We start from the raw sequence: 24,011 nt of genomic DNA, 5'->3' as shown, positions 1-24,011 counted from the left end.
TTGTTTGACAACAAATGACATGTATCTGAGTCGGATATGCTGGCGTGATCCTCTACAATTTTATGCAAAGATGGGGCACCTGAGTAGAGAAGAGACAATTACTTTTCAATGGCTGTCTGCACTGAGAGGTATGACCTGCCAGGGGAGGATGTCCCTTTAGTCCTTCTCCCTGCTTAGCACTTCAGTCGCCTGGGTTGTGTTAAAGTGGCGTTCTACCAAATAGTTTTGACTGTTGTGAAGCCTGTGGTTTACACTTGAAGCACGAGTACCATTTGAGTGAACCCATGCTTTAAGCTCTGTAAAAAGCTCGGTAATAACTACTATTGCAGAATAACAATGTAAAAGTCAATTTTAGGTTGCTTCCACTACTCCTCTTCCTCCCCTCATTTATTACCCCTTCACCACTACACTGGACCACGCAGGCCACCGTAATGAGTAGAACTCTCACTGAGGTAAAATGAAACAGTCGGTCCTGTCCTCTCTTGGCTCACAAATCAACAGGATGCTTACGTATATACGCTCTACTCGTTACAAAATGTGCAGTATAAAGAAACTGATCAGAATCAAATCAACAAGTTACCAACATGAGGTATACTGTTTTAATAAAACCCTTACAAAAGAGAATGAAATAAACAAAATGATCATCTCTACAAAATGGGAGCATGAGTAATTTTCCTCCCCCCAAAAAATCTGATTGTTCTACAGCCAACAGAAAGACGAACAAAAGGAAGAATGTATCTAAATGATAATGGTTAAAAGAGTTAATAGAGCTCCTATAAGGAGAGCATACATCCTTTATGCTGGAGGCAGGTTTTATGCTAATCCCCATTTCAGACCCTTTGTGTCGGCTCCACATACCATAATAATCCACTACTGCATCAAGACTTGAAACGCGAGCAAAACAGCGTGATTTGACTGAATATTTGTGAAAGCCCCTCATTTTAAATACTGTGTTACTTAAATGTGTGACATTTTGGCAGCTACATTATCATTAAATCTAACTCCGGCATCACAGATGTGAGTGTCTACTTGATTACCAAATGGCCATGGTCTGTCTGCAGCGACAATAGAGGCTTTTTCACAGAATGGTTTTGAATACTTTCCACAGTGAAAGGGTGAACCGCTGCTAAGTGGATGCAAAGCAATTGTTGCCTTGCACCCACTTAGAAATATACATATAAAAAAAAAAAAACTTGTGAAGGATTTTCTTTTGAAAATGGCTATATTGGGTGAGAGACAACTTTACAAACTTTGTACTCAAAAGTAGGGATGCACCGATACCGATATCGGATCGGATATCGGGCCGATACGGACTAAAATAGCTGAATCGGATATCGGTGATAAAGGGGCCGATCTATTCAATTTAATTCTATGTACATTATATACTGGAATTATATAGTTTTGACCAATTTGTTGCTGCATTAAAAATGTTTACACTAGAATTATAATTTGTTAATTTTTAAGATTTTTTTACCAAGTTGCTGGTGCACAAATTATTATTTTAATAATTTAGTAAATTTATATCTATGTATTTATTTGTCACATTTTGTTTTACAAAGTTAGGAAAGCTATGTTTAAGTCAAGCCTGATGTTGCCTTACACATAAAAGACACTTCAACACAGTGAGCCATACAGCTTATTAATTAAACACTGGTATCGGATCGGTACTTGGTATCGGCCGATACCCAAAGCCCGGGTATTGTATCGGTATCGGGACTGAAAAAGTCGGATCAGTGTATCCCTGCTCAAAAGATTTCAACCATCACAAGAAAATGTTTGAAAGGTCAATTTCATTTTTGTCACAGTGACTGACAACTTACTTGAAACATTATCTTACTGGCTCTGATTCAGTGACCTCCATCCACTTGGTCGTAGTCCAAGCAGTTTTGCACACACTGCAGCTCAGGCTCCAGTATCTGCAAATGGTGAATGGAAGAACTGAACCCAGGTCTGCATAAAACCTATCAGAGCAGAGCAGTAACAAGAGTCTGGGATTTTAGCACTTCTCTTAAGGTTCATCGTCACGGCTGAGCTGGACTGAGAGAGGTATGTTTAAGGTATCAAACTGGAATGCTTTTGAGAATATTATGCTTGTTTCTGGACACATAGAGACTTTTGAGGATGATGAGAAACAGCATCAATATAGAACAGTATCAGAAAAAGAACCTGGATCAAAAATATACACGCATAGTTTTGGTGGTTTGCTTTAGCTTACTGCATATAAAGGGCAAATGATCATCAAACCACAGGGCGGAAAGCTGCGGCTGCATTGCTTTCTGTTCATTTAAATTGTCACTCAAATCAATGATGTCACAGCAGATGTTTTATTTTTAACAGCTGATGGAAACCTGCTCTGGCGTCACTGAGTTGAATGGGGCCACAAGTAAACGCTTGTCACTTAGATTGATGAGTTGAGTGGTGCAGCAGCAGTTTCCTGCCATAGGTAAGCTTGCTGTCGAATTGCTCATTTGCCAAATAGCACAGTACAGTCAGTGCCATACAATTTGTTTTTTAAGTCTAATATTTAATAAACATTTCTGTCACTGACAGTTGGATTCTGATTCTCCAAACTCCGCTCATTCACCCCCAAAAGACCTTGCAATTAATGTTTGACCCAGGTTTGCTAAGAACACATTCACTTCTGTCCCTATATGACTGCTACTGCAGCAAAAACATGTTAATCTTGTTGTTAAGTACATACATGGCAAGGCTAAAAAAATAATTCTCTTTGAGGTACCAACCATGCATTTTTGTTCGGAAAATCAAGAACAATATACGTTTTTAGAGAAAACACAATTATGTTGGTGAGAAACATGTTCAGGGTGTCTCAAACGAGGAACCGTTTACATTTCTGTTGCTGATGTGATTGAGTTGAGCTGGTGAGATTTTGACACTTGTATGGACATGGGTAGAAACATGGGCAGGATAGAAGGGGTTTATGTCCTTATCCCTGCTGGATGACAAGAAAGCCACCTGAGAGAGAAGATCAGACATCATGTACAACACGGCTGGACTCAATGATCTGCTTAATTCTGTTGATCTTTGAAGTGGATATTATTATCATTATTATTATTAACTGATGGCACATTTTGCCATTCTCTGAGAATCACACAGATGTACAACAATTTGATCTACAGTTTATATCACACTCATACAGAGTAACCCTCGTCCTTTCTTTCCATCACATGTGAAATGAGTTTAAGTATAGTATTAAAAATAGTCTTTTTGATGTGAAGCACCTTGTGAAACCAGCTTGTAACTAACTCACAAACTCACTCTTTCTCATCAGTACAGACAAGTCCAACGGGCAAAGAATGTTAAAGCTGCTGTAATTTTAACACTTCTGCCACCTGCAGGAAATGAGTGTTAACTGGCGGCCACACCACAAAATGACATTCACTCCGTCCACGTCAAATAGATGGGCTGGAAGCTTGGTGACGTAGTGACTACTCGCAGGGTTGGTTGTGGAATTGTTATAGCTGGCGAGCTAATCATTAACTCGGTAGCTGTCCTAGCCAGGCTGGCGCTAGTATCTAGTATAGCGCACAATATCTCCTGAAGATTCTCTCCATTTTCTCTCTACTGTTCCGTCAACTTCCCCCTGGCATTTTGTTCACCATTGCACACCATTTTTTTCAATAAAAAACTAGATCTGTCAATCGATTAAAATATTTAATCGCGACTAATTGCATGATCTTCCGTGATTAATCATGTTGATTATTTTTAATAATTAATTATTAATTAATCGCACATTTTTTATCTGTTCAAAATGTACCTTAAAGTGAGATACACCGATCAGCCATGACATTATGACCACTGACAGTTGAAGTGAATAACAATGATTATCTCGTTACATTGGCACCTGGCAGTGGGTGGGATATATTAGGCAGCAAGTGAACATCTTGAACTGTGAAATTTGTGTTGGAAGCAGAAAAAATGGGCAAGCGTAAGGATGTGAGCGACTTTGACAAGGGCCAAATTGTGATTGCTAGACGACTGGGTCAGAGCATCTCCAAAACTGCAGCTCTTGTGGTCAGGACCTACCAAAAGTGGTCCAAGGAAGAAAAACCGGTGAACCGTCGACAGGGTCAGACCCAAGGCTCATTGATGCATGTGGGGAGCGAAGGCTGGCCCGTGTTGTCCGATCCAATAGAAGAGCTACTGTAGCTCAAATATGTCAAGTATTTAATACTCTTATCAACATGGGAGTGGACAAATATGCTTGCTTTAAGCAAATGTATGTAGCCTATATTATTGGAATTCAATTAATAGCACAATGACAAATATTGTCCAGAAACCCTCACAGATACATTTAGCATAAAAAATATGCTCAAATCATAACATAGCAAACTCAAGTCCGACAGGAAACAACAGCTGTCAGTGTGTCAGTGTGCTGACTTGACTATGACTTGCCCCGAACTGCATGTGATTATCATAAAGTGGGCATGTCTGTAAAGGGGAGACTCGTATAGAACCCATAGAACCCATTTTCATTCACATATCTTGAGATCGGAGGTCAAGGGACCCCTTTGAAAATGGTCATGCCAGTTTTTCCTCGCCAAAATGTTGTGCAAGTTTGGAGCGTTATTGAACCTCTTTTGCGACAAGCTAGTATGACATGGATTCTTTAGGTTTTCTACTTTCATATGATACCAGTATCTTCACTCTAGCTTTATAACCTCCAAAAGGTTGATTGCGTTAATGCATTAAATAAATTAGTGGCGTTAAAACTAATTTGTGTTAAAGCATTATCTTTGACAGCCCTAATAAAAACTTATTGAAACGGGAAAATAAATCTCTCTGAGCCAACAAGCTTACAACCAGTCAGTTACCATGGTAGCTTTGCAGTTACTAATAGAACAAGAAGTTTACACAGTTTATTTATCCATCCCCTTAAAGGTCAGCACTGTCAAGACGACTTGCTATTGGTCAACGGCACAAATTCACATGTCAGGCATTTACAGTATTTTTTTCACTGTTGCTGTTTTCGCTGTGTTACTGGTTATCAAAAATAGAAGTATAATTATTTAAAATATTTAAAACATTCAACAGACACACTCGAAAACTGTAGCAGTAACACTCATTGCACTCAAGTGTCAAATTGCAGGAGCTATTACTTTCCTTGCCCATAGTTGGTGCTAGTTTGACTGGAACTTCAGGTCCAAAACTGCGATTGGATGAAATTGGCTGGACCTAGTTTCAGGTGCTTCGTATCAAAGAGACTGTGTGTTGATGTTTTCTGTAGGGATTAAACGGTAACATAATACTGAGTGACACAATCTTTCAGAGATCTGAGAGGAAGCTGCAATGCACTAAAGCGATATAAATTCCTTTGACATAACACAAGAACGTACAGTCAGTGTCGGACGATTATTTCTGCAAGTACCAAATGCTGTAAAATCAAAGTTGAGAAAAAGATTTTTAAAAAGGTACTAGTTACATAGAACTAATAAAACCACACTGGAAACCGTCCTGAAAAGAAATGAGGTAGTGTTGTTGATAAGGAGTAGGGATGCACCATTTACACTGCCAAAACCAATACTGACTCACTCAGCTTCACGTATCAGTCAGTTATGGAAAGCAATCTGATCGAATACTTATGCGTTGTACTGTTTTGGGGCAATGTAAAAAAAATTGGAGCACATTTGTTTTTATTTTTTTCCACATCAAACGCCTTTCCTATCTGATAAATGCAGATTGGATATCAGCTTATGTTGATTTCCAGTATTGTAGCAAGAGTATAGCATTGTGGAAATGTTCAAAAGAGTCAAGTTGAATTCCACTCTAATTAAAAACATGGCCAGCGTTTCACGTAAGAAAATGATTATACTGAGTTTAAATGACAATTAATGGCACAGTATGTTATTGGTGCATCCCTAATTGGGAGCCAAATCAGAAGAGTGGTCTACAGATGGGTTCTTGTAACATCTTCTCAAGTTCTCCCACCAACATAATTAAACCAGTACCAACATGAACATGTAAATACTTTGATTCCAAAATGAGATATCCACCATCTGAAATACAGAAAAAACACTTTTTTTACTTTTCAACTGAGTGTCCCTGGTTTACAAAAATCACACCATGTGGATATATGGCATTTTGGAAAAGAATACTTCATGTGTACCAAATCTGTATACTCCATATCTTTTTTTACATTTAAGTGTTTTTTCTTCATGATGACTTTGTACTTGTACTGAATAGAATCATCTATAGAAATATACAGAGGTTATAAATGCACCTACAATAATTAGGCACCTGAGACCCCCACACTCCAGTCAGGAAATGTGTGTGTTAATGTGTGTTTTATGGGTGGGATACCGTTGAATCAGCTGTACTTTAGCTTTCTGTGTGTGTTTCAGAGTGTGTGTGTGTGTGTGTGTGTGTGTGTGTGGACCCTGAGACAGCAGGAGACTAGAGAGAGACACAGGTGTTCTGCACTCTCAGAGTGTGCGGATATTCTTTAAGGCTTATTCCTCAGTGCCGCGGTAAAGTAGCATCCACGCGGCAAAGCCCAGGGAGACCCGTCGAGCCTGCGTTTTCCGATCCTCCCATCCATGATGACAGCCTGTCTCACTCACTCACAGAATATTGCAGGCTTTCTCATATGTGAGTGGAACGAAGCCATGCGCGACACAGTGGGAATAGCCTCCTTCAATCTACTTCCATATGCTTGGTTAAGTTAAATCTCTCTTTTCTTTCCTAAAGACAGGAAGAAAAAAAAACCCAGAGGAAAATATGGTTGCGATGCCAGAGAATGCATAACCATATACTCTACCACTAAAAATATGTGTATACTGTATATACACACGTATGAAACAATGGATTGCCTATAAAAACTTTGCACAGAAGAGAAAGGAATCCAATAATGAGGTGCATAAAAATAATCCGTAGGGATTCTTCCTGGGTACGTAAAAGAAAAAAAATCAGTCTGATGTCTGTATGTGTGTGTAAGGGTCGCTGCCCTACATGCGGGGGCTACGGGCACAGATAACTGTGTGCTGTTGAGGTAGAGTGGACCAGGCCGGAGCTGACAAAGGGGGAAGGGGACAGCCCGGCAGAGATGGTCTTCCCTGGTGCCGAAGGACAATGTCTGGAGTCCCCGTTCTCCAGGTGCTCTGACCTCAACACAGAACGCACCGTCTTTGGGGAGTGGAAGCCATTGGTTAGCCCCGTGTCCTGCCGTGGCTCTATGTCTGCGCTCGGCTGGTCTCCCGTGCCTTGAAGCTCCCCGTTGTGATTGGCCATCAGCTTTATCAAGGGAAGACTCGAGGGGCTTTGGGCCAGCGATAGTTTTTCGAGAGCATCCCCCTCTCCCGGTGAGCTTGGCTGACTCAAAGGGGAATACCTGTCCTCTGATAATGAGGGTGCCCTGGTGGTGTTAGAATCCGTCTCCCTTTCGCCGCCCTCCTCCTCCTCTTTCTCCCTCCCTGGTTCTGACAGCTCTGAGTGAACAATGACTTCTGCCTCCACCTGGTTACTGCACACGGATGTACACAGATGATCTTCTAGGTCCTGCAACGAAACAATGTTACTGTTACTTCAGGTAGTTCTATTAGTTCATCTACAGGGGTCACTCAAACATTCAATGTTTTTTGGGTTAAGTACATGTACATAGATGAACATTTTACATAGATATCAGCAATAATCACAATGGACTGTTCGCTAAACCCCTCCCCCTTACACCGATGGGCCAATCGTAGCTTAATAACTGTAACCGGCCTGTCAAGATTTGGATTTGGCCACATGTCAAAGGTGTAAGGAATGGATTAAACAGTGCTTTTATTTGCTCTCTAACTCTAAGCTCGCAACGGTTTACATGTCCGACTAACTAGCTTACTGTCTACTCTAGTGAGTAGTGATAAGTGTAAGTAGTGACTGACCCGCGGGTCGGGCGGGTTCAGGTGAGCTTATTGGAAAATATCGTGGGTTCAGGAAGGCAGGTCAACGAGTGACAAAGCAGCATACCGAGTAAGTTATTAATAACTTACAGAAATATTGGTGCAATAGTCCACTTTCTTTTCCCCTCTCTGTCTCTCTCAGACACACACACCAGCAGTGGTGGCGGCATGTAATTTTAACACATTCCGTGCCACCACTATGTAATGCGCTGTCAAGAGGTCGTGGTCATTTCACGTATTTCTGTGAGATCACACCCACACACACGCACGCAAAAACACTGTATTGATTTTTAATTAATAGTCTATATGCAAAGATTAACTTAGTCAATACTTTATTTGATTTGCAAAGAGATGTGTCCTCTGTGATAAATGCTAATGCAGATCCCACTGTTCTGATTACATAAATAGTAAACTTTGTTTTGACTTTGATTTTATGCATATCGCGGTGTTTTCTCATTACCATGACAGTTTTCCTAAATTAGATTTTTTTTTTTAAATCGCAATATATCGCCTTGCTCACTGTATCACAATATAATGAATCGTAACCCCTGTATCATGATATGTATCGTAAGATTCTTGCCGATACACAGCCTTATCTTCAGCACAATATCATATATGTAGCGATCAAATGTATATCTAAGAACCATTACAGATTTTTTGTTTTAAACCAGTCAGCTGGAAAGCAGCCAGCAACCTCTTACTGACATCAGGGAGCTATTGTTTCAAAAATGACTATACATTTCAAGTGGTAAATCTTTGCATATGTGCCGTGCAAGAACGGAAATCTTGACAGGCATAGCAACAGTAACTAAGGAGGGGGGGCGTGGTTTAGCAAACAGTCAATTAGAAATGTCATTTGACCCAGTGATGCTACAGCTATGATGTTTGTCAGAGACAGGTTGATAGCTAAAAATAGATTAGTCATTGAATTTTAGTTCATTCATTTACCGTGCCGTTATCAGTAATTAGCATGTTGAGAGCTCCATTAATGAGTGTTGGAGAGTCTTCTGTTATGGTGTCTCTGTATCTAGTGATTCTGTTGGCCCAGTTATGACTCACAGAGCCATTCCAAGCAGCCTGCAAGACAGTGGATGCACCAAAATTACAACTATTATCCCTCTTTCAACACGTGAAAAAATAACAAGAGTAACCAAGGCCCATCTGGAGGAGAGCTCCCCCCTTGCAGGTTTTGACCTTGGGTTCAGGTGCAGGGGTATCCTCCCCTTCCCCTGGATTAGCACTTGCCATCAGGCTCTGCTCCTCTGGGGCCTCTTCTAGCGGCTGACCAGACTCTTGGCTGCCTGGGGGCATCAGTGTCTCCAGCTCGTGGCTATCGCTGCACTCTGGCACGTTGGAGGGAACGGGGCAGCCTCCTCGCCTGTACTGAGGGGTCACAGCTGTGGAGTCCAGGCCCCCAGACACCTCCCTATTTGGATCAGAGATGAGAGGAATAGTAGAGGAGTTGGGCACTACAGAGGACTGAACGTCAATACAGTTGCCTGGGTTGTTTTCGCTCGCTTTTAGCTATTAAGACAAGAGTTGTTCCAAGTAAGTAAAACATTAAACATTAGGGCTGTCAAAGTTAACACGGTAATATCTCGTTGACGCAAATTTGTTTTAACGCCACTATTTTTTTTAACACATTTACGCAATCGATCTTTCAGAGGTTGTAGTGGGCTACAGTGAAGATACTGGTATCATATGAAACTATAAAACTTAGGAATCCATTGGTACCAACCATGTTATACTAGCTAGTCGCGAAAGAGGTTAAATAATGCTCCAAACATGCGTTGAATTTTGGCGAGGAAAAACTGGCTTGGCCTTTTTCAAAGGGTCCCTTGACCTCTGACCCCAAGATATGTGAATGAAAATGGGTTCTATGGGTACCCACAAGTCTCCCCTTTATAAATATGCCCACTTTATGATAATCACATGCAGTTAAGGGCAAGTCATAGTCAAGTCAGCACACTGACACACTGACAGCTGTTGTTGCCTGTTTGGCTCGAGTTTGCCATGTTATGATTTGAGCATATTTTTTTTATACTAAATGCAGTACCTGTGAGGATTTATGGACAATATTTATCAATGTTTTGTGTTGTTAATTGATTTCCAATAATAAATATATACATACATTTGCATAAAGCAAGCATATTTGCCCACTCCCATGTTGATAAGAGTATTAAATACTTGACAAATCTCCCTTTATGGTGCATTTTGAACAGATAAAAAATATGTGATTAATTTGCGATTAATCCCGATTAATCATGGACAATCATGCGATTAAATATTTTAAACAATTGACGGCCCTATTAAACACATTAAAATGTTCTACATGTACCGTACGAGTACTGACACTAGAGTTACCTTACCTGGATTTGCCGTTTCGAAAGCTGAAACACATGCAGAGGAGGATGCAAATCAGTCCGAGGCACACACCGACTATGATGCCCGTCACTGCATGGATGTCCAGCTCTGTTCAAATATCATGGAATAGGAGAAAAACAATGTTAGAATTAATATAAACAACAATGAGGCAGAAATGTTGCCATATGCCATATTGGTTTTCATATGTGATCTGTTTCCAGTAGCTATTATTTAGCTCATATCTAGAACTCTATTTTTAAAAAAATACTAAGAATTAAAATAGCATATCTAGTTTGACATATTATTTGTCTCAGGCCTGATGTAAAGAGACCCTGCATATTGATACCTTAATTTAAGACAAAGTAACAGTAGTGAAAAGATATGAGGCAACATTCAACAAGGGACGGGAGACCTTCATTGATATTCATGTATGCTGGGTATCTTTGGCAGTCTGGACATAGAGAGGAGAGGAAACAGATGGCGGGAGCTCTCACCCACCCACTAGCCACCTCACTCCCATTCACACTGCTCACTGGCAACACTATTACAGCCTATGTGAACAAAATAAACCTGTTACTCTGTCTTATTAAGGATTTGGGTACAACAAAAATGCATTCTCGCTGCTTATTGCATCAGGAAAATTAAATGTTCAGATATTCCAGATATATGATCCTTTTGACAATCAATCCCCACCCGTTATGCACTAAACAAAGAAAACAAAAAAAACAAAAATACTATATGTGTAAGTAATACAAGTTGGTGGATAGCATGTACACAATATTCCTCTTAGGTACGTATGAGGCTCATGTTGGATAATAGTTCTGTATTTATAACTCACTCTGTTTAAAGACAAAAGGGGCATTTAGTAATTACAAGTAAAGCTAAAATGCTGCGGATGGTATTAAAAAGTGCATAATGAGATTGTATGCTTAAACACAGTGACATGAGAGTAAAGAAAGTGCTTTTCACAGCAATTCTGTTAGGCACAGAGAGCAGTGATTCAAAGATCTCCCCCGGGGGGTCGCTGATGAGGCGCCCCTTTGATACCCACACTTATAATTCTCCTCAAAATGCTCCAGAATAGGAGAGGCGAAATTACAGTGTCCTGCCGAGCCACACTTTCTCTGCTGGCAGGGACAAATTACCCACTTTACTGAAATAGGAAATGTGTGTGTGTATGTGTGTGCATGAGTATGGGTGTGAAAACACGTGTCCCTGTGTGTGAATGCATGGTGTTTGCATGTGTCTGCTTATGGAAGCAAAATGACTGTGATATTTTGAATCTTAGAAGCAACTGAATATCTTATTGTGACATTTAACCACTACTGAATACTTATAGGGGTAATTTGTAAGATATGGCCGGCAGGGAGCTGTAAGGGCTTGTCAATCACATTGAAGGTTCAGGGTCCGTGTGCGTTCTGGTAGTTTGTTTACTGAATTAAATCCAAAGTGGCAGAAACGAGAAAATGACTCACAACCTCCCCATGGGGACCGTGTCATGGAGCTGCTGCACGCTCTCCTCCCGGCGGAGTAGTCTCTTGGCCACAGGAAGGAGGAGACAAAGGTGCGGGTCGTTTTATTGTTTCTGCCAGTTTATCAAAATGTACACAGACTGTACAGCCTCCAGTTAGTTGCACAAACACAGATGGCTAACGTAAACTATAGGCCGACACCACACATGAAGATTATAAGATAGCAGCAGTGTTACTTTTTACTGTCTCTCAAAGTTTCAGCAGTTTGTTCGAATTTTGCGTGTTCTTGCCCTGCTGTTAGTTAATAGTTGTTGTTTTTTATAACTGATGACTGTAAATGTAGATTGTAGGGACCCAGTAGTAGAGGTGAAATGCTGCCCCCTATTTGTTTGGAGCATGTGGCTAGGCATTACACAGTGCACCTTTAATGTTAAAATCTAAATACCACAGAATTTATAGCACTGAATTATTTTACTTTCAAAAACATAATTTTTCTGAATTTGTCAGATTTGAATTATCTGCTTTGACATTTCCAGAAGGTTAAAATTTGGTGCAATTTCAAAAACTTGGTTTTAATAAAACTGTAATCAAGTTGCTTAAACGCAGTTAGTCAAATTCTGACCTACAAAACTTGAGTCAAACCCCAAAAGTCTTGTCTCTCAAATTAGATTAGTGAAAATTCAGATACCTAAAATGAAGTTTTAAAAAATCCAAACTTGAACATCTGGACAACCGAGGAGAAGCAATCAAGCCTGAATAGAAATAATCAGACGTCTGGTTATGTTCTGTAAGTCATATGATCTGCGTCTCAATCTACAATACAAGAGGAAGAAGTATCCTGGGTAAATCAAACCACGTACATTCAGATAGGTGGTTAAATATGTCAATGCTATACTTTCAGTGTTATTTCTATTTCAAATTACACAGTAGTGATTCAATTTTGCAATAAGGTATTCAGGGCCTTCTAAATTTATAATTATTATGAATTATTTGCTTCCATATCTTCTTGTGAGAACATGAGACATTTTTGTGTAAAAAAGGATGAAAACAAACAAAACCAAAATTATTTATGTTATTTCTGTTTTCTATAGACTGAAAGTCCAAAATTAACAATTAGCGATCATGTAAGAAGAGAGAGGCCACATTTCCTCAACATTGCCCACAGCAACAGAAATGCCTCTGACCCTAGTAAAGTGATAAGTGTTGTGCCTTTCTCATTAAGCATTTTGCATCCCTAAACCCTCCAGACACTGAGACTGTGTCTTTCCCAATCCTTCTGCACCTATAAATGTGCGATTTGACACATACCATATTTCTGAAGGGGGATGTGAACATCCTTTACAGGTGAATAAGGCCCTGGCCCCACCTCAGTAGACGCTCCCAGCTTAAAAAAGTAACGGGTGCCACTGGACAGACCCTGGACTTCCACACTGGTAATGCTCCCTGAGACAGAGAAACAAGGCCCATCGTAAATCGCGCAGTTTCACTCAGGCATGACATTTTATTAAATATTAAACAACATTATATGATTGTAAGTTGCTCTTAAACTGAATTAAAAGCCAAAAGTTCAGTAATTAACAAGTGCGGTGAAGAGGAGTTGTGTCGTGCCAGCAAACACCCACCGTCCTGAGAGAGGTTTTCCCACAAGTGCTCCGGCTGGCTGAGGTTGCCACTGAACAAGATCCTGTAGCTGACGATGATACCGTTAGGCTCCAGCGGAGGGCGCCAGCTCGCCAGTGCAGAGGAGGAGTCCAGAGCGCTCAGCTGCAGCTCCTCAGGAGGTGTGGAGGGCCCTGAAGGAGAGAGGAGGACTGGGTCAGTAATTAGAGCCCAGAAATGAGGCCTCACAGCTGTGGAATGTATATTGTCTTGGTGGGGGATTTGACATGTTGTGTGACAACCATCTGGGTCCTCGTGTCCTCGCCACCTGGGTACAAGAGAAAGGGGACGAGCAGGGCAATGGGGGGAATGGGCTGGGGCTCAGGTGATGATACATGGCAGTGGAGAGCGTGACGGGGTGACTGGTGGTAATAATGTCATTAAAAGCAGCCCACTCTGCGCTCTCCACCCTCACTTGGCTTCAAGACAGAGCTGCTGGCCAACACGAGAGCCACTACTACACCTGGGTATTTCATTACAGCCAGTTATCAGCCATCAATGCCAACTACTAATTCCCATTTCCACTGGCCACTGGCCAGGCAACACACTGATCCACACGAGTGAGCACACACTCACTTGCATGCACAGGCACACCGCATATATTACAGTATCTGCAGGCTTCAGAATGCAACACCTTTACCTTGCTAGCAGGAGACCAAGGTTAAAATAATGACATAAAACCCGAGTGCAGCTAATCAGATGATGAAGATGAAATACATTATTTATAAGGGAGATGAGGTAATATATTTTGGCAGACAGAATGCAAAAGTATTAGGGGCGGGAAAAAAAACGGATTTATATCCATGATTATTTTTTTTACGATTTTGAAATTGATTTTTTTAATGCCAGAATCAATATATTTGCTTCCTTTGAGTCTATGCGGAGGTAGAAGGAAGTTACTGCTTTTACTGTTGTGTTTTTATTGACATGTCATATGTCATATCCGTTCTGTCACTCAAAACAAACAGTAGCGGGCCGGCCGTAGCGAGCAGAAACCAGCAGATACGACAGTGTTGAAAACGGCGGAGGGTCCGCGTGGATACGACATGTACTCTCACATTTTAAATCCAAAGTGGTAAACACTAAACATACAGTAGAGTATGGAAACGCTTTGGGTTTCACGCATTGCCAGGAAAAGCAGAGCAAGACATCACGGCTAAAACTGCATGCGGACTCTGTCATGGACAGGAAACGTTATCGTATTGCGGTAACGCGCGTTCAAGTCGTCAATCTCATCTCCATGGTCAAATCAGTCGACGCTACAACTGCAGAGCGCCCATATACTGACATTTATGTTAAATGCATTCAAATGGCCCTGATGGGCTGACCGTGGATGTTTAAAGAGAACGGAGCTAACTGTGGCGATGGACTTGGCGAAGTTAGCGGGAGTATACACGTGACTTTGTCTGGTTTTCAAAATAAGGTGTTAACAAAGGGAACTGTATATACAAAATACATATATGGAAATAAAATTGATTTGATTATATTCACCAGAAGTATAAAACATGTCCCTTATAAATTAAATAGAAAATACCACTAATTTATGAGGGAAACATCTTCATTCTTTAATTTTGGGGTTGCTGGAAAAAAATGTAATAATAATTCCTGACAATGACTGATATATTTGATTTCGGGACATCTCTGACTACATACATGCTGAATATCCAACATTTTTACAGTATCAATTTAGATATTTTCCAAAGTAAAAGTCCCCAGAAGTGTATGATTCAACTTTTTCCCATGATCTAGTGTTAAAAAGTTGACAAAAATTGCAATAAATCATAATATTGAATCGCAATACTTGTAGAATCGTAATACGTAAAAATCGCAAAACATATTGAATTGGCACCAAAGTATCATGATAGTATTGAATCGGGAGATAGGTGTATCGTCCCAGCCCTAAAAAGTATACGTGTGACATATTTCAAGACCAACTGTAAGTTTAAGAGTAGACAGGCTAAAATTCTTAGGTCTCTAATAACTGTATTTTGAGTTGATTTTAAATTAATTTAAAAGGACCAATACCCTGAAATTTGATCCCTTACTTTTTTATTTGACCTTTATTTACAGGAAAATGTTCCGACACATTTACACATAACTACACCTAGTACAGTAGCTGCCCAGTAGAACTTCACTCTTCAAGTTCCCCTTGATCTGTTTAGAAGTGAAGTGATGCTCAAGGGCACTGCAAAGGTTGTGAAAGCAAGGAGAATGTTTTCACTATCAAGTGAGTGAAAAAAAAAATTGAAGGCCAAAAAATTGAGTGAGTTTACTTACTAATTTCCTAACCAAGTAAATGCAACAAAAAAGAAATGTCATAGCGAGTGTCAAAATACCTGCACCGATCAATAATAACTGTATTTACACAGCAACCTTCAAAACAAAGTTACAAGTGCTTTTCACAGGAAAAAATATAACATAATATAATGCTAACAATACCAGGCATGTTTTCGAGGCCACAAAATACTACAGGAAAATCTTCAGGGACTTTGATCGTTGGGTCTTTAAAAACTAAACGTAGCTGACTGCACTGATAGGAGCACAGCAGGGACTCACGGTCAGACAGGGTCGACTCCTCCACTGTGCCGCTGAAGGGTCCCACCACGTCCACTCCATTAGATTGCACCGCCAGCTCATAGCGGGTGAAGGGCCTCAACGCCCCGAGCAGTATCTCCTGAGCAGAGCTGTAACACACAAACACAGGAGAGTGTGTGGTGTAGGTTTTGTATTCTGCGCTGACGGAAAAAAATAATTGACTTTGTTCAATTTAGTCTTGTTAGTTTGTTCAACCTGTTGGACCACTCTAGTCTACAATATGTATTTATATTGTTAACTCTTATTGCCTGCCTCCTGCTGGACAATTATTTACTGTATTATTTTGCAAGTATGTATTATCAAGTATGCATGAACCTCTTTAACCCAAGAACTCCATATCCTTACTTACATAATTCTTGAATATATATATATAAATAAATACTGTATATATACATAGAGTAGTAGTACCAATTTAAGTGTGGAGGGTAAAATCAATGTAAGGACAATAGTGCTTCATTTTAGCCGTTTTTTGACCGCAGGAACTTTCCCCCTGAACTAGGAACCTTTTGAGGACCAGGATCTAAATTAAGTTCAGGGGACATTTTACCCGCATAGACTGTATAAAATATGGACATAGTCTCTGTGACGTCACCCATATGTTTCTGAAGGGCCGCTGTAAAGCTCGCCATCTTGGCAGTGACGAAACAGCAATTGACTCGTTTTGGAGCCACCCTCAGGTGGCCATTCGAAAAACTTTATGGCACTTTCGCGTTGGCTTCATTTCTCAGCACCGGAGGATGCCACTTGTTTACCCCCCAAAAAAAGGCCCTGGTCGGGGGCTAGTACTTTCTGAAAGTACAGGAACTTTCGGGGTGGGGTTTGCAGGGATGACCGTCAAAACAACAAAGTATTCTAGTATCGATTAAGGACCATTTTAGGACGATTTCTCTTTGTTATATAAAATTAAAAGTAGTTAGGCTTTGCTGTCTGCCTCCTGACTCATTTTAAATAAGACAGAGAGAAAAGGAGAGAGATTGAGTGAGCTGAGACGGCACGCGATAGAAGAGACAGACAGTGCGGTGGTGCTGTGAATGAGAGAAAGAAAAGTTATTTTCTGATTGTTTCACAGCGGTTACATTCTAAAGCACAAATAAATAACCCTCAGACAGTCAGCAGATGATTTATTTCGGAGACAGACGCTCTTAGTTTAATTTTCCTCCTCTGCATTTCATTCACTTTATTCAACGTGCAGCAGTAAATACTAAGCAGCAGTAAATATCGTCGCAGTGAGACAAAACATATTTTTTTATCCAACATGTTTTTTTTAAATGAAACATGCAGGCACAATGAACTGAAGGCTGCAGAGTGTGTTTACCAGCAGCCCTCTTCACATCATGTTGCTTTTTCATACGTCAGCGGAGTAATTATCTTAATCTTTTCAGGTCTTAAGACCGCTTTGGAAACACAGACAACAATGGGCTGAAGGAACCTTTTAGTTCCTTGAAAAGTAGTCCTGTGAAAAGTACCAGGAACTTCCTGGCGGAAACTCAGCTTTTGATTACTGTATAAAGGATGGTTAATAATGGAGCTACTTGAAATATAATAGGACTCTTACAAGAAAAATGTGTTGGTTTGTTTGGGTGTTGGACATAAAACTATTCTTTTATGTAGAGAAATGCAGAGGCCAAGGTGCTCACCAGACGTGTCACCTAAAAGAAATGCCCTTCTAGCTCTTCCAGCAGAAAAGGTACAATAAAAGCCGGACAAAAAAAGGAATGTCCAACTAAATAAAGACAGAGTGCCTGAGGAATGCATCGTTTTGGTGACCAATTTTTATAAATAATATCATGCTACTTGTAAAGATGTTTATTTCAACACAGTTTAGGTTTGTATCAGGGATTGGCAATGTAGACATGAATACATAGGGAGTTATGCATGAAGCAATATTGTTCAAATGTTGACCACGGTGATAAGTTTTGCAACATCCAGAGACATTATCGCTTTAACATTGCAGACAATGATTACGTTTTTGATGTTCAACCTGGTTTCTGACCTGGTGTAATAGGAGACCAGAGAGGCGTTGGTGGTTCCCGCTGGGCTGCAGCGGACTGTGTAGTTGATGATGCGTACGTTGCTGAACCGTGGTTTCTCCCAGCGCAGCCAGATGGAGGTGGAGCTGTTGGCCATGGCTTGGATGCTACTCGGGGGCAATGGAGGGGGCCGCATGGGCGGCAACGATGCTTTAACACACACATACGCATTACTTGCCTTGATATAATTTGCCATTATTTATTAGCCCATAAAAGTGATGGAGGGTATCTTTTTTTTTTACAAGACACTCATTCATTCATTTATGTATACATGCACCCATGTAGTAAGATAAATCTTACTTTTGTCATGGACCTTGTCTGTCCTTCCCTTCCACACAGCAGCTGCTCCATCTATCTGCTTGTTGAACGCCCAAACTCTCACCTCGTACTGCCGGTCAGGGACTGACACACATACATACACACATACGTACATACAGAGAGAGAGAGAGAGAGAGAGAGAGAGACAAAAATGAAAATGGAAAAATCTTTTTCCAAGCCATACATGGCGTATACATACAGTATGTTACATATAAACCTAGGCAGCCTCTTACAAAAACAATACATTTAAGCATTGACATCAGGCCCGAGATATAATCTAAATGCAGTAAATCCATTTGGGGTCTGATATTCTGTACGTATAATGTAGCACAAATGGTAAGTGAGGTACAACCAGAGAAATCCAGAGTTAAATCTTAGCATAAACGATGCGTCTATTGACCAATGTCCACTTATCTTGGATAGTAAATAATCATAGACAAAATACATAAATAAGATGGGAAATGTTATTTCTGTTATTAAAAGATGTGCACAATTTTTGACACAAAACTCAGCTAAACAGGTGATTCAGGTTTTAATATTGTCCAATCTTGACTATTGTTGAGCAGTATGATCTAATGCTACAATGGAGAAAATAAAGAAATTACAAATGGTACAAAACAGAGCAGCGCGTTATAGTGCTCCGTTGTGGATACAGAACCAATGTTGTTGCAATCCGTAACTGTCTAGCTTGGTTACTGTGTTAAAAATAGATTACTCTATTCATTACTTGTATTTATCCGAAATATTTCTGTTCATATTCTGTAACTGCGGGACAATGGAGTGTAACGGACTACTTGACATTTCTCTGATTATCTGATTGTCAGGAGCTTGTCTTGTCCGAGTGTGTTTCAGTCTTGTGCTTTTTATTCTGTGATGTTATGTTATGTTATTCTGTGTGTGGGTTTTTGCTTTCTCCTGTTTATTCTTGTACTGTCACATTGTCAGTGTGTTTGTGGACCCCAGGAAGCTAACGGGGATGTTAACAAACTAAACTAAATGAACCTGCAATCAAATGCTTTTGAATGAAATGCTGAATTATTAATTACATTTCATGAGAGGTGTTTGTCTATTTCTGATCCACATTTTTAAAAAGATTGCTTGTGAAAGCAGTCTTTGAATGAAATACACTCTGTCTGGAAAGGACACGGCTAAAAAAGCATTTCCCATGCTCGGAATTGAACGAGGCTGTTTAAAAGCTGTGTATATTGTAAGTGTTCAAAAAAATTTTTTAGCAAACAAAAATTTCTAAAGCAAAGTGGCCATCATTTGATTTATTATTCAGTCAAAGGTAGTTGAATGCAAAAACAGAAAAATGACCATGAAAATATGAAAGCAGAACACACACTACATTTGGAGAGGCCTCTGTCAACAGCTTACCCAGCCCAGTGAGGAGGTGATACCTGGCCTTCTTACGGAGCCGGATGGTGTGGGTCTGCGTTGTTCTTTCTCCGTTGGTTGCTTCGTCAGCCTCCACCTCTCGACAGGACAGCTTGTAACCGGAGACTAGTGTGTGATTGGGCGAGGGATGCCATGTCACATTGAGTGTGTTCACTCTGGCTCTGACTTTCAGCTCAGTCGGGGCAAAGATCACTGAAAACGTTTGGAAAAGGAAAAAGGAAAAAATGATGTGACCAAGAATTTCACAGGATAGCATTATCATAACCACCGGACTTTCACTCCAGCTATATTTCCCATTTGTATAGTGTAGCGGTGGTGCGATATACTGAATCGATGATATTTAAAATATCATATGACATATGACAATATCGTGTTAATAATCCAGCGCCTCTTAAATCCCTTTATATATACAGTTATGGTTACAGAGTTTGTCTTCACCTCCCTACACTCGTATGTTGAGTGTGATTCATTTGCCAAAAAAGAGACAAACACAATGAACAAAGTTTACAAAGATGAATTTGATTGATAGCATTATTTTTTTCCAAGATATTGCGATAATATGGTTATTGTAAATCCCACAATAATTGTGTAGTGGCATTCTGACATTGTGACAGCCCTAGTAAACTAAGCAATTCGCATTCATTCTGTGTCTATCCAAAATGTGCCTGTGTTCAAGTGTACAAGTGTTACGTTATGTCAGTGGTTCCTTAACTAGGAGGGAGAGGAGACGTTGAAGGGTGGGTGCCAAAACGTATCTCTTCCCACCTGGACTATTGTAACTTATTCTCTTGTTTAAGTGAGTCTGCAATTGCTCGACTTCTATTGGTTCAGAATGCAGCAGCCATGCTTTTGACCAACACTAAACGAAGAGAGCATATTACGTCCATTCTTGGCTTCCTGTACGTTTCAGAATTCAGCTCAAGATCTTGCTGATCACATTCAAAGCCCTCCATGGCATGGCACCCTCTTATAATTCTGAACACATAACCCAATACTCTACTCCAAGATTACTCAGATCTTCTGGCCAATTGCTATTAAATATCCCACGGTCCAGGCTAAAAAACAAAGGGCAACCGTGCTTTAACCATTTTAGCTCAAACACTGTGGAATTGCCTTCCCCTCACTGTCAGGTCAGCTTTTAAAATCCCACTTTTATAGGCTGGCGTTTATATACGTTTGGTGCTTGCAAATCCTTTGGTTTTATTTGTCTTTTAATTGTTTTATACTGCTTTTATTGTTGAGTATCTGCCCTTTTTTCATGCTGTGTACTACTAAGTATTGTGAAGCACTTTGTAAGTTTTTACAGACGTTTCGACCTGTCAAACACAGGTGTATCCAATAACATTATTTTGCTGCAATGCATTGCAGTCATTTTTGAAATGGGTTATGATGTGATACGTTTCACCTGTGCTTTCACAGTTTCACAGTGAGATGTCATGTTCCCTGTATGGATTATAGCTTTCAAAAATGATACTACAACCTCAATGGGAACCCCGCTTAAAACAAAACAGGAATTTTAGGAATGAACATATGCTAAGAGAGCCAGGTCTGGTGTCTTGCTTACCCATGCTGTGGTCGCTGTGGTTGTAGTGGGCTAATGTTTGGTGCTGGGCCCACTCGGAGGGAACCCCGAAGCCAACGCCTGTCCCAGCTGCTATCCTCAGTCGGTAGGCCTGGTTGGGCTGCAGCTCTCTTAGTGTGAACTGAGTCTCATTACCCGCCACTTCCACTGAGAACACATTGTCCACTGTGGGAACACACAACACACACACATATCTATATATGTATCTACTAATGGGGTATCTTATTATTATGATGTTCTGGATCTGAATTATTATCAGAAACATACAAAATTAGTAAAGTCGGCTGTAAATATTTGTCCTTTTCTATGAAAAACTTTAACCAAACTGGGTAAATATCCTAAGTTATACTCAGCTTGTTGCTAAATTGGGCTTTCACTGTCAGTTCAGGTTAACTTGATGTGCTGCTGGGATTACTCACCCTGATCCAGGGTGCTGTACTCAATGCGGTAGCGGGTAACAGCTCCTCGACTGTACAGCGAGGACAATGGATGCCACATCAGCCTGATGTCTGTGGGGGAGGTGCTGGCTATAGACAGCTGAGGAGGTGCACTTGGCACTGCAGGAGGGAATAAAAAAGACATAGTGAACTGTTTGATGTTGCACATTCAAGGCATACCCTCCAGCCTAGAGCTGCACAGTTACTGGACAGCTTTAAGACACAATATGTCTATCTATGCTTAGTAAACCTTAAAAAGTGTGCACCAAATCAGGGTTTTCTTGAAAATCTTTGCCGAGGAAATGGAATAAATGTCAGTTGGATTTTAAAGCAAAAATGCACAGTTGAGTCTCAAGTGAGCTACTACTTTTTAAATAACTATACACATAATGAACTGATGAAACTGATGATTCATGAGCTCTTAAAAATCCTGAGGAGTTACAAGGTTGGCATGCTATGATGTTTTCCTCTGTGAGTCTATGAGGCATCCAAGCCAAGGCTGGCCTTATTTAACCACCAGTATTAGTTTGATTACTCACCGTCCTCCAGCATCTCTACCGTAACAGGCAGGGATGGGCGACTGGCACCCATGGGAGAGTAAGCCACCACAAAGAATGTGTAGGCAGTATGGGGTAGAAGCTCTTTGACGTGATACTCTGTGGTGTCATTATTCATCGCAAACTGGTACTCCACATTATCTGAGCCTGAAAATGATGAATATACTCAAATCAAACACAATTTTAAGAAAATGTCCTGGCTACACACACATATGGATAGAGACACACCTGCGGTGCGTTGGCAGTGCACAGAGTAGCCGATGATTTGGTCCGAGTTGTACTCAGGTTTCTCCCAGATGAGCATGGCAGTGGTGCTGGAGTAGGGCGTGGCAGAGAGGTGGCGAGGAGGGCTGGGCAGACCTTCCCTCACAATGACCGTCAGCTTGGCAGTGGCACAGGCCGTGCCCAGACCGTTGTCTGCTATGCACTGGTAGTAGCCCTCGTCCTCCAGCGCCAGCTGGTTGATGAGCAGGACTCCAGGGCTCTGGGTCTTCACCCGTCTGAATGACTTCATGGGCTTACCGTCCTTAAGCCAGTGCAACACTGGAGGGGGCTCCCCAGAGCTGTTGCACACAAACCTGGCTGTGTTGCCCCGGGAGAGGGACACGGTCTCAGGGGGTTGGAGAATCACTGGAGGGGCTGTTGGAAGTAGGAAACAAAGCGCTGACTTCAAGGGTATAGGTTTCGTTTCAACATTGAGGGGGGACGCGTATATAAGGGAAAATGTACAGTAAGCCGGTCATTGTTTGTGAAAGAAACCCCTTCAACGGCATCGCCCTGTCGGGGTTTCTTTCACAAACAATGACCCGCTAGCTGTTCATTATCCTGCTTATTCCATGGCTACTTACTTAAGAAATCAATAATTTGACACAAAAACGGTCCGACAGAGTCCGACATCAGAACTTATAAAGAAATAACAGACCGCAGAACGCCGTGATTGACCAATCAGAATCGAGTAGTCAACAAAGTTGTGTAATAGTACATAGTGTCAAACACTTAATTTCCTGCATTCTGGTGAATTTTTATGCACCAATTTATGGTGGAAATGTCTTTATTTATGTAAAGGAAAACACAAAATTCTAGCGGCAGGTGACAATTCAAATATAATGCAGTGAAGCTCTCAGGCATAGTGTATTGCTTTCAAAAATGTATTCTCCTGTATCAACTTTTCTTATTTAATGTTATCTCTGCTGAGTTGTAGGCATGATGTTCTCTTCCCTCCTCTTTTGTGTCTTTTGTTTGGGGAAGTAACATCTTTAAATGTGCATGTGGCACATATTCACGTCAATGATACATAATGAATTAATTTGAATTAATTTACAAACTGCGGGACTTTAATAGCTCGTACGTGTTTCAGCAGGATTTCTGCTCATGTTTAAGATTTTCTGCAAAACATATCCCACATATTTGTGTTCTCTGAGTAGTCCAGAATAAAATTGCAATATTTTGAGGAAAAAAATTTTAATATTATGAGAATAAATTCGTAATTTAATGAGCATTTTTGCTAAAACCTTACGATTTAAAAACACTTCTGCATAATTAGTCTCACGCCTGCGCAGGCACACTACTCATCCAGACAAATCTTACATTAAATAGTAAGGTTTTAGCGGAAATTCAAGTGTTTGTGAAGTACATGGACCCCCTTTACTTCAATTCATCAACACTTTTCTCTGTTTTTTTATTCTTTGTTAACTGTGGAGG

General features: G+C 40.6%; 1 protein-coding gene across 3 annotated transcripts in view; it reads right to left on the bottom strand.

Annotated features, from left to right (window-relative positions):
• Positions 1-5,634: 5,634 nt before the first annotated feature.
• Positions 5,635-24,011, bottom strand: part of igdcc4 (immunoglobulin superfamily, DCC subclass, member 4) — a 64,261-nt gene continuing 45,884 nt past the window's right edge. Inside the window, exons 7-20 of one of the 3 annotated variants that reach the window (XM_037757674.1) lie at positions 22,539-22,949; positions 22,293-22,457; positions 21,736-21,873; positions 21,299-21,481; positions 19,714-19,926; positions 18,319-18,420; positions 17,982-18,168; positions 15,950-16,077; positions 13,357-13,527; positions 13,043-13,177; positions 10,268-10,370; positions 9,093-9,324; positions 8,847-8,975; positions 5,635-7,512 (exon numbers count right to left, since the gene is read on the bottom strand). In XM_037757674.1, the coding sequence (XP_037613602.1) occupies positions 6,976-7,512; positions 8,847-8,975; positions 9,093-9,324; positions 10,268-10,370; positions 13,043-13,177; positions 13,357-13,527; positions 15,950-16,077; positions 17,982-18,168; positions 18,319-18,420; positions 19,714-19,926; positions 21,299-21,481; positions 21,736-21,873; positions 22,293-22,457; positions 22,539-22,949 (2,834 nt within the window). In that variant the 3' untranslated portion in view covers positions 5,635-6,975. The remainder of the gene's footprint in view (positions 7,513-8,846; positions 8,976-9,092; positions 9,325-10,267; positions 10,371-13,042; positions 13,178-13,356; positions 13,528-15,949; positions 16,078-17,981; positions 18,169-18,318; positions 18,421-19,713; positions 19,927-21,298; positions 21,482-21,735; positions 21,874-22,292; positions 22,458-22,538; positions 22,950-24,011) is intronic. The other 2 variants (XM_037757684.1, XM_037757687.1) reach the window with 2 other exon arrangements.

The sequence above is a fragment of the Sebastes umbrosus genome, chromosome 2, assembly GCF_015220745.1.
Source record: "Sebastes umbrosus isolate fSebUmb1 chromosome 2, fSebUmb1.pri, whole genome shotgun sequence".
Taxonomy (NCBI): domain Eukaryota; kingdom Metazoa; phylum Chordata; class Actinopteri; order Perciformes; family Sebastidae; genus Sebastes; species Sebastes umbrosus.
This window is presented reverse-complemented; position numbering and strand designations above follow the sequence as displayed.